Below are 11351 nucleotides of genomic sequence, written 5' to 3' on the forward strand. Positions count from 1 at the left end.
GTGGAAGAAGAAAAAAAGCAACCCACCAACCAAAGACTTTTTGAATTGCCAAAATTAAGGAAGAAAAGAAATAGAATGCGTGTAAAATGATGCTGCAAGGACTAGAATTGACGTGTTTCGGAATTCAAGAGCACAAAATGCATGGAAATGGTGCCAATTTTAATATTTATAGTCCAATCTCCGTACTTAAATTATTTAAGTCTCGGATCGGTAACTATTTTTTTTTAAAAAAAAAAAACTAAATTTATAAACACTTTTTTTCATTTCTAACTTTCTTATTTTATTATTTACTTTTGTCATTGTTTTGAGTCAAATTTCGAANAAAAAAAAAAAAAAAAACCTAGAAAGCAAAAACGAAATTGTTACCAAATATGACCTGGAATTTTAAATTTGTGTCTATTTTATCTCTATACTTTAAAAAATGTCTAATATATCCTCAATTTTGTATTTAATAAATTTATTGTCCCCACACCATCGGAAATAATTCTAATCATTTGATAGTGTGAAGAAGAAGTAGATTTGGAGAAAGAAAGAAAGAAGAATATGAAGAAAGTAGTGATTTAGAGTGAAAAAGAAAGAAAATGAAACATTAAAAAAAGTTTGAAAATGATTATAAAATCTTATTTTGAATAATCAAGTCAAATAACATTTGGACTCAATTTTTAGGTTAATATATCAAATAGTCCGGTAAATTCTTACTAAAAATAGACACAAATTTTTTAAAGCTAATTTTTTTAGTTTTAAAACTAAAAGCCTATAACATAGGGAGAAAGTAAATATATCAATGTCATTATTAATAATAATAATAATAATAATGTACTTTAAAAACACAATTTAAAAAAAAAAAAAAAAATCCATTTAAATGGTGTGAAAAGAGTTTTTGGTTCGTGACAAACGTAAAGAACAAAAAATTATCTGAAATGTGAAATATCTTCCAAAAGAAATAAGTAAAATAAAAAAGAAAACAAAAAACAGGGTTTTGGGTTTATCTTAAAGAGATCGAAATATCTGGTTCAAATTTCTCTAACAAAATACAGAAATCTCATTATTCCATTGCCACCTTATCTCCATTTCCTCTCTTTTTCTTTAACCTTTTTTTTTAGTTTCTTTTTCTTGTTCTTTCAAAATGAACACAAACCACAACTCTATTTGAACGCTAATTCCCTCAAAATCATTTCACAAACTGACAATTTTTCCCCTTCCTTTTATTAATCCCCACAAAGGATCCGTCAGTTCAGAGTCGGCTGCTTTTTCCCTTATGGCTACTCTCAATTCTCCACCGTCCGATTCTAAATTCCACCGCTTCCCATCCCTCCGCCGCGCAGTCCACCGTCCACGCCTCCCAACCCTCACTTTTCCACCCATTCCCGATGACCCATTACCCTTAAATTTTGTGGGTCGTCGTGATTTCAAAGTCCTGAGGTTGAATTCATCGATTCATGTTCAAAACAGAGCAATTTCACCGCCGACAGAGGCATTTGAGCCAGAGTCGTTGCCGGCGGTTGAGGCGGCGGATGGGAGGAGGATTTTGTTGTCGGACGTGGTGGTGAGGCGGCGGAGAGAAGTGTTTTGGAGAAGGAAATGGACGTTGTTAGACATCGGAACCATTGGAGTGGTGGTGGCGACGCATTTACTTACACTTTTGGCTCCATTTCAATTCAATTGGCCTGCTTTTTGGGTGGCGATTTCTCTATATATTGTCACTGGTCTTTTCGGGATAACTCTTTCATTTCATCGGAATCTCTCTCATCGGAGCTTCAAACTTCCCAAATGGCTCGAATATCTCTTCGCCTATTGTGGAGTTCAAGCCCTCCAGGTTCCCAAAAAAAACAATCCCCTGTTTTTTTAGCATTTTTTAAATGTATGCTCTGTTTCTTACTCTGTTTAGCTTGTTTTGATTTTATTTCAGGGAAATCCAATCGATTGGGTTAGTACGCATAGATATCACCATCAATTTTGTGATTCAGAAAGAGACCCACATAGCCCAATTGAAGGCTTTTGGTTTAGTCATATGAGTTGGTTGTTTGATACCAATTCTGTGGTTGAGAGGGTGAGAATTCAATTCAATGGCTTCAATTATTTTACAACAAATTAATGTGTTATTAATTTCTAACTTGGGTTTCTTTTATTTTTCCTTTCCTTTCTTTCCTTTTATTAGTGTGGAGAGCCAAATAATGTTGGGGATTTGCAAAAGCAGCCATTTTATAGGTTTATTCAGAGTACTTATCTTCTTCATCCAATTGCTCTTGGTGCTTTGCTCTATGCAATGGGTGGATTTCCTTTCATTGCTTGGGGAATGGTAAGTTGGATTTTACTCATTTCCCTTTTGAGATTTTGGGTAAATGGCTTGTTTTTTTATTGTGGATTTCTTCTCTCTTTTTTAAATTTATGTGTATATTAAAGGATTTTAGGTCAAATAGTCAAAATATAGTGGTAAATAGATAATTGATTTGACACTTTCAATGACAGAGATAATTGGTATAACTTAGGTTTAAACATTCTTATTTCAATTGTCTTTGTCAATGGAGAAAAGAAAAAGGAGTTGACCTTGTATTTGAAAGTGGGCTATGTATTGGGCTACCTAGATGGGCTCTTGTGGGCTTTTGTGAATCTCCATGGTCCATGAAAGACTGTGCAACGGTAGTTATAGCTAATGGCATGATATTTATAGATTGGGTAAACATTTTGTACTATCAATAACTAAGGTTAAATTTTGATTAACCAATTATAGAACTTGTGTTTGATTCTTGATTACAGGGTGTGAGAATAGTTTGGGTGTACCATGTCACTTGGCTGGTGAATTCAGCTTGCCATGTTTGGGGAAATCAAGCTTGGAAAACAGGGGATTTATCTAGGAACAATTGGTAATTTTTTAACTTCCCATCCCCCTTTTATGCTAATTTCAACTGATCGGATAATCGTCGTCGTCGAAAAATGGATTTAACGTTCTACACTCGCTACCTAGATTATCATTCTATAGACCCATCTCACTCGAGTCGTAAAAGTTTCATTTTGATAATCGATGTTAAATCGGTGCAAGTTTTGATCTCTCTATTCTTATATCATGTCATAAAAGCTTTAAAAATCATTGCTAAATACTTGTAAAGTTTGTTCTAGACCTAACAATGATAACATGATAACAAGATACTTGAATTATAGCAAAGTTGAGGGACTGATCAAACATAATGTGTTTGTTGGTGGAGGTGGGTGGCATTGCTTGCATTTGGGGAGGGATGGCACAACAACCACCATGCATTCGAGTTCTCGGCCCGACATGGCCTAGAGTGGTGGCAGCTCGACATGACATGGTACGTCGTCTGCCTTCTTCAAGCTCTTGGTTTGGCTACAGATGTGAAGATACCAACACAAGTTCAGAAAGAAAAATTGGCTATCATGAACACCACATGATGTTATATACTAACTTTTTTTGTAAGCAAAACTCAGAACCAAAAACTGTATGTCTTCTCATTTCGACATTCAGATGGTTTCTGAAGGCTAAAATATATAGAAAAAAGAGACAACATTTCAATTGGGGGATAATGAAATTGTTCTCTCTACACTCGACTTTACATAGCATATGATTTATTCACTAATTTAATTAGCAAAAGTTCTTTCCCTCTTTTTTTTTTTCTAAATTTAATTCGATGTTAAATGAAAATTGAAGTTATACGTTGTAGAATGGATTGGGATGTTGGAAGCTGAAAAAATGAAACATGAAAGAACATGATTGTAACATATTTTTAAGGAAAAAATATATATTTTTTCAATCTCTAGATATTGGGGTTTAGTTTCCATTTGGTCTTAGATATAAAATGTTATATTTTTAATCTCTAATATTTGAATTGGATTTCAATTTAGTCTCAAGGTTTCAAATTGTTTCAATTTTATCCTTAAAATTTGAATTTTGTTTCAATTTGGTCTCTAAGTATCAAAATTTATACTTTAAATCTGATTTTTTTTTAATAAATACACACTTCCAGTCTTTAATGTTAATGTATATTAATTAATTTAAAAGAATTAAAAGTATAATAATTAATTAAGTTTCACTATTTTTTCTTTCACTATTAAAATTAATTTTAAAAATTCACTAAAACCAAAATTAAAAATGAGTGTTTAGGGAAAAATCGAGATTAAAGTATAAGTCTTTAGGGGCCAAATTTAAACATAACTTAAAACTTAAGAACTAAAATTATAAAATTTTTAAATTTATGTACCAAATGAAAACTAAATTCAAGATCTATGACCAAAAAAGTTTTTTTTTATTATTTTTAATTATTGTTTGATTTTGGTTTTGTTAATCTTTTGATTCATCTTTTAGGGACATGAACTTGATAAAGGGTTAAGAGATCATGGGTTCGATCCATGGTGACCACCTATCTGGGATTTAATATCCTAGGGATTTTCTTGACACCCAAATGTTGTAGGGTCAGGCAGTTGGCCCTTAAGATTAGTCGAGATGCATGTAAGTTGGCCCGAACACTCACTAATATAAAAAAAAAAATGTTCTAGAAATATTGGTAATCGATGTTGATGCCAAAATCTGGATAAAGAAAAATGCACCAGACTTTCACGTAACAACAATGGTAAATTTATAACTTGGAGAAGAATGTGACCTGCAAAAAAGAAATATTTGTGCACCGGTGTGGTGCTTTTCACATTGGCTCCCATGCTTAAGTCAAAAAATGAGTGCAGCATGAGTATTAGAATGGACTTACTTCCTCTGAAGTCATAATAATGTACTTAGAGTGAAATCTAAACCTATGATATTCATCTCAAAGTTTCCGAGTTATATTAGATTTACTCTTAAGCCAAATATGCCAGGGCATAGCATGTTCTGTCTATCAAATTTGGAGCATCGGTCTCAATTTCATTTTTGGCTAAAACCAAGGTCGAGGAGGTTGGTTTGGGCTTTTGACTTAAACTATCTTCTTCTCAAGGCCCAAATAGGTCGTATTACGCTCCAATCAACAAACATAGAGGTTGAGGTCGAGACGGTTGGTTTAGGCTTTTGACCTAAACTATCTTCTTCTCAAGGCCCAAATAGATTGTATACGCTCCATTCACTGAAAGAAAAGGGTCGGTCTCGGCCTCATCTTTGATTTATGCAGAGGCCAATCGGGATACTTTGGCCTAAAGCCAAACTAGCCATTTTCCTTGAGCCCACCTCATCCTCTTAGTACAATTTCTTGTATATTTATTATTGTTTTCCTAGTGTGGTAGCTTTTTTTTTTTTTTTTCGGTATGTCGCTTCTGCCATTTATCCTAAAAATCACCCATAATAATCGACATGGACATTTCTATGACATTTTATATCTTCGCCTTAGGCTTTAATGCATGATTAGGCACAATAATTTTAATGCGAAGGTATATATATGATTTAAGTTTGGGGTAAAGAAGGATGATAAAAATGTTGAAATAATTCACATAGAAACTAAACATAAAGTAGAGACAGCCTCGAGCAATAGAATGAGTTGGTGATGGGAGTTTGGGAAGGTGTGAGAGATAAAGGCAGCCATGAATGAACAATATTTATCTAATTGAATGGCTTTTGAAAACGAAAAGAAGCCAATTCAACCACTTTATTCAAAGGGTTTTTTTTTTTTTTTCTGTAGGGAAATTTGGGAAAGAAAAAAGAAAACTCTTAGTCCCGACATTTGGAATTTCGAAGCTAACGAGGAGAGAAGATACTAAAGAAACCATACAAAAACAAAGTTCATAATATTATGCCTTTCGAAAGGACAATGAAAAGCATGACTTGGTTTTGTGTAAAATACTTTCCATTCTACATGTGCACGATACCACACATAAAGCATGGTTTTCAATATATAAATTTCCATTCTACACTTGAAAGAACGATTATCTAACCCACGATATAACAAGTGATACGCAATGTTACCGACAATCTCAATAACAAGAAGATAAACAAATTGTAAAGATAGAAATATGAGATGCAATGTTTGATAATCCTATTTCTAATGCCTTTGTAATACCAATTTTGAACCTAATTTAGATGGCCAAACAGAGCACAAACAAGAAAGCAATAAAGAACGAATACCAAGATATATAGTGGTTCAACCAATTTGGTTTACATCCACTTCGAGAACCACCTTGAATCAATTTTATTATGAGCAATGAGAAATTTACAATTACAGATAATCAACAATAATCAAACCGAGAACAACCCGTTGAAAAACAGCCCAAGTCGAGTGCACTGCCGCCCGCCTCTGATCGGCAGAAACACGTGTAGCCTCACTGTCGGACACAACCTACTACACGTCGGAACACAGTTGTCATCGTCGGACGAGAACGGAAACCCACGCCAAACTCACGTCGGACGATACCCACGTCGGACTCCCAGCCTACACGGCGAAAAACGAACCGTTGCCTTGTCGGATGCAAACGTCCACCGTCGAATGCCTCAACTGGCGAACTCACGCCGGTCGCCTTGCCTGCACGCTGCCGGAGAAAACCCACACGGTCGAAAGTAAACAATTTCTCGACCCTCTCTCTCACTCTGCGTGTGTCTCCCTCTAAAAAACGGCTGCCCCTCTCTTCCTCTAAGTGTTTCACGATTTTCAACCCTAAACACACCAAAGATGGGTTAATTACAAAATTGTCATTTTTCCATAATTACCCTAATGCCACTAGACCTTTAATTTCACCGATAACCAAATAAGCCCACTTAAATTCCTTGTTATTTTCTACAAATCTCCCTCATAACAAGAATGTTTAAGTGTCAAGCTGATTCTCCAAAATCAGTATCATCCAGATTTAATATTCAACCCATCTAACATATATTTAAACAAAGAACCTTGGCTAACATATTTGACAAATTCTCAACTGTATGAACCTTGACCAGTTCAACGTTTTTCTGGGTCACAACTTCTCTGATAAAATGAAATTTGACATCGATATTCCTAGACCGTTCGTGATGAGATGGATTCTTCGCAAGATGAATAACACTTTGACTATCACAACGGACGATAGGAATGAGCTCCTACGATTACAACTCACTAACTATCCTTTTCAACCACACTGCTTCTTTCACAGCTTCACCCACTGAAATATCTCTGACTCAGTAGTAGACAAAACAACAACTTACTGTAGAGCAACCTTGCAAACTGACCACATTACCAAACAAACGAAAAATGTGACCTGCTAGAGACCTTCTTTTGTCAAGGTCTGCAGCATAATTTGCATCTGTGAAGCCTTCCAACAGTGCTGATTTATCACAATCCCTGCTAAAACACAATGATACACTGGCACTACCTTTCAAATATTGAAGCACCCATTTAACTGCATTTCAATGCTCCTTCCTAGGATTTGACATAAACTACTTATCATACTCATAGCATATCCCAAGTGAGGCCTAATACAAATCATCAAATACATAATACTTCCAACAATATTATAATAGGGAATATTAAACATCTCTAACCTTTCTTGTTCAGTAATAGGACATTGAGACAAAGAAAGCCTAAAATGAGATGCTAAGTGTGTCGTTACCTTACAATCAAACATATTATACTTCTCAAGCAGTTTATGCACATAACTCTCCTGCAAAATGGTTAACAAACCTTTTTCCCTATCTTTTTTCACATCCATGCCTAGGATCCTTTTCAGTTCACCTAAATCTTTCATCTTAAATTCACTACTCAACTGTTTCTTGAGATCACAGATTTCAGAATAATCCCTAGACACCAAGATCATATCATCTACATATAGAAGTAGATAAATATATGTACCTTTCTGAGATAGTTTCCAGTACACGTAGGCATCATATGAGCTCCTATGAAACCCCTGCTCCAGAATAAATGTGTCAAACCTGATATACCACTGCCGCGGCGATTGCTTCAGCTCATAGATGGATTTGTGAACACGACAAACCATGTCTTCCTTTCCTTTCATCTTATAGCCCTTAGGTTGAGCCATGTAGATCACTTCCTACAATTCTCCATGAAGGAAAGCTGTGGTGACGTCCTTCTATTCAGCAAACATATCAAAGTGAATAGCAACAGATAAAATTAATCGAATGGACGAATGTCTCACCATCCGAGAGAAAATCTCATAAAAGTCAACTCCCTCATTCTGAGTGTAGCCCTTGACTACCAGTCTAGCCTTATACCTAGGCTTGTTGTCACCTTCTATCTGTGGCTTGATTTTATAAATCCACTTTGACTAAATGAGTTTCTGATTAGGAGGCATTGGAACTAATGACCGTGTCTAATTCTTCTGTAACGAGAACAACTCTGCTTCCATAGCATCCTTCCATTGTTCCTTCAAATCAGATACAATTTCCTCCTCAAAAGTAAGAGGCTCTAGTTCAATACTGTCAGCTGCACAAGTAAGAACATAAGCAACTAAATCAGCATAACCATACCTCATAGGAGCCTATATCACCCATTGAGACCTGTCACGTGTAAGCTGATCGTTCTGTAGGACATTGCTACTTGAACTTTCTTCACCAAAAGCTCCCTCATCAATCAAAGTCCTCTGCAGTTGAGCTTGTCCACCCCTAAGAACTGGATGACTGATCACTGAATTTTCCTGAACTAGCTGATGGTCGTGCTTTTAAATCAATTCTAACCCCTGCATCCACTTGATCAACTGTCCGCTGTTTATGTTGCTCTTTGACACAAAATGGTATCTCTACTTCATTAAAGGTCACATCTCTGCTAATAGTACATTTATTTCTGCCCTCTTCCAAGCACCAAAGTTTATATCCTTTAACACCCTGTGGATAGCCAATAAACATACATTTCAATGCCTACTTATTCAGCTTCCCTTCCTTAACATGAACATAAGCTGAACATCCAAACACTCTGAGATGATCCAAACTTGGAGCTTTTCTTGTCCATATCTCCTGAGGAGTCTTTAGGCCTAAAGCAGATGACGAACTCCTATTAATGAGATAACAGGTTGTTTGGGCAACTTCCCCCCAAAACTTCAAGGGTAATGAAGCATTTATCGAGAGACATCCTATACGCTCCATAATTGTTCTTTTAAACCTCTCGGCTAAACTATTCTGTTGTGGAGTGTACGTAACGGTGAAATGCCTAGTAATCGCCTCATATTTTCAAAATTTATCAAATTTGTGATTCACAAATTCTGAGAAAACCATTGCCTGTCCTCAGACACTTTACCTTTCTACCTGTTTGGTTCTCAACCTACTTTTTCCATTCAAGAAATTTTCCAAAAGCTTCATCCTTCTGTTTCAGTGGATACATCCATACCTTCCTTGAAAAATCATCGATGATCGACATGAAGTATCTCGAACCTCCCATAGAAGGTACCTTTGTAGGACCTCACAAATCTGAATGAACATAATCCAAAATTCCTTTGGTAGAATGCTTCCCTTTCCTAAACTTCACTCTGGTAGACTTTTCCCTTATGCAATGTCCACAAAATGGGAGTTCAATGTCTTTAACTCCTCCAAGAAAACTTTTTTGTAAAAGAGTTTGAAGGCCTATTTCACTCACATGAGCTAGTCTGTTATGCCATAATATAGACGTATCTGTTTCTTTCCAAGATACAACAACAGATCTACCTAAAACTACAGTGCCCTCCAACACATAAAGGCCATTCCAAGGTCCCCTTCAGCTTAATCAAAGAACCCTTGTTAATCTTCAGAACTCCATTCTCAGATTTATAGGAATAACATGCTCTATCTAATTCGCCCAGAGAAATTAGATTTCGTTTGAGTTTTGGAACATACCTTACATTTGTAAGAATTCTTATCATTCCATCATGTGCAATTTTAACTGACCCAATTCCTTTTACATCACAAGCAGCATTATCACCAAGCAAAACTGATCCCCCATCATTTTCCTGAAAAATCAATCAAGAAATCCTGATTAGGAGTCATGTGAAACGTGCACCCTGAATCCATAATCCAAGCATTCTAAATATCCCTACTGGACACCATCAACACCTCTGCTAAATCATACCCATCAGTAATATTTGCTGCACTAGATTCCCCTGCATGTTTACTATTTGATGTTTCTTGGCTCTTATTCAAAGGGCAATTTTTCTTAAAGTGTTCTTCTTTATGACATAGTAAACACTTTCTGACTTTCCCCTTTGATTTTGACCTGGATCTCGACTCTTTTCCTTTTTCGTTCGTTTTCTCACTTCTGCCTCTGGTCGTGAGTAACTCTCCATCCTTGCATTCCTTTTTAATCTCAATGATTCTAGTTCTCAAGGCATTCAACATTATATCCATGGACAATGAATCCCGTCCATATTTAATAGTTGCTTTAACTTCTCGATATGATTCAGGCAATGAATTCAGAAGAATGACTGCTTGATTTTCATCCGACATCTTTTCATCGATGTTATTGAGATCAACTATAATCTTATGGAATTCATCCAAGTTCTCTTCTAAGCCTTTACTAGAGTCCATCTTATATCCAAAAAATATCTCTTTTAGATATAATTTATTTGGCAATGACTTAGTCAAATAAAGACTTTCTAATTTCTTCCATAACTCCGATGTAGTAGTAACCTCATCTACTAGCCTAAATACTCCATCGGGCAGATATAGAATTATCGTCGAATAGGCCATCATCCATATCCCTTTTCTCAGCTTCTGTAATTGTTGACGGAAGGTCAATTTTGTCTAAGATTTTGGCTACCTGTTGTTGTACCAAAATAGCCCTAATCTTTTTCCTCCATAACTCAAAATCATCTTTCCCATCAAATTTAACAACTTCGAACCGTGTAGACAACAAAGCCATCTGTCAAATTAATCTCTACAAAAATTATCTTGAACAAAGAATATGTCAGCACTACCACACACCCTCTTTGGATAGGATGGAGCTCTGATACCACTTGTGAGAGTTTTGAACTTAACTTAGATAACCAAACAGAACGCACAAACAACTAGCAGAATAAAATCGAAAGCAATAAAGAACGTTTTGGGATTGGTGTCCTAATTCTTCCGGAGTCTCGTTGTTTGTAATTATACACATTGTTTTATTATAAAATAATTGTTATTTCATTCTGACATCTACTCATATCCAATAAACAAAGCTCCATGGTTATCTTATGTAAGCTTAAGCATGTATATGTGATATACAAGTGGATCATGCCTTAAGTGATAACCTAAATAGGTCTGTAGTATAAGGATTAAGGTGGGATACCTGATGCTGGTGACACTACGGATACGACTCGCTTTGTAAAGGTTTGCAAGTGTTGTAAACTACTATAATTGGTAGATCCTAACCATTCATGTGGAGACATGCGAGCGGAGGTGTCCTATACAAAGAGTTTGTATAAGACTGGACCATAAGATGACTAGATTGTGTATATAACGCCGTTTATACTGGAGACTTACATCTCACCTAAACGAC

General features: G+C 35.8%; 1 protein-coding gene across 4 annotated transcripts; it reads left to right on the top strand.

The window, feature by feature from the left end:
* Positions 1-1047: 1047 nt before the first annotated feature.
* LOC120069204 (palmitoyl-monogalactosyldiacylglycerol delta-7 desaturase, chloroplastic-like) lies at positions 1048-4813 on the top strand. 4 transcript variants are annotated; one of them, XM_039020920.1, is made up of 6 exons: positions 1048-1816; positions 1910-2050; positions 2159-2299; positions 2758-2864; positions 3160-3308; positions 4319-4813. In XM_039020920.1, exons 1-5 carry the CDS (start codon positions 1259-1261, stop codon positions 3281-3283), a joined length of 1071 nt encoding a protein of 356 aa, XP_038876848.1. In that variant the 5' UTR covers positions 1048-1258; the 3' UTR covers positions 3284-3308; positions 4319-4813. The 4 variants fall into 4 exon arrangements, with proteins under 4 accessions (XP_038876848.1, XP_038876838.1, XP_038876831.1 ...); XM_039020903.1 differs by having other exon boundaries at positions 1050-1816; positions 3204-3308; XM_039020910.1 differs by lacking the exon at positions 4319-4813 and having other exon boundaries at positions 1049-1816; positions 3160-3607.
* Positions 4814-11351: the final 6538 nt, after the last annotated feature.

This window comes from Benincasa hispida, chromosome 1 (assembly GCF_009727055.1).
Source record: "Benincasa hispida cultivar B227 chromosome 1, ASM972705v1, whole genome shotgun sequence".
NCBI classification, from domain to species: Eukaryota; Viridiplantae; Streptophyta; class Magnoliopsida; order Cucurbitales; family Cucurbitaceae; genus Benincasa; species Benincasa hispida.

Excerpts from the sequence above, each read along its gene's own strand:
- LOC120069204 (XM_039020892.1), top strand. The coding sequence starts at position 1,259 with ATGGCTACTCTCAATTCTCCACCGTCCGATTCTAAATTCCACCGCTTC. Across the intron at positions 1,817-1,909 it reads GTGGAGTTCAAGCCCTCCAG|GGAAATCCAATCGATTGGGT; the intron begins GTTCCCAAAAAA and ends ATTTTATTTCAG. Across the intron at positions 2,865-3,203 it reads GATTTATCTAGGAACAATTG|GTGGGTGGCATTGCTTGCAT; the intron begins GTAATTTTTTAA and ends TTGTTGGTGGAG.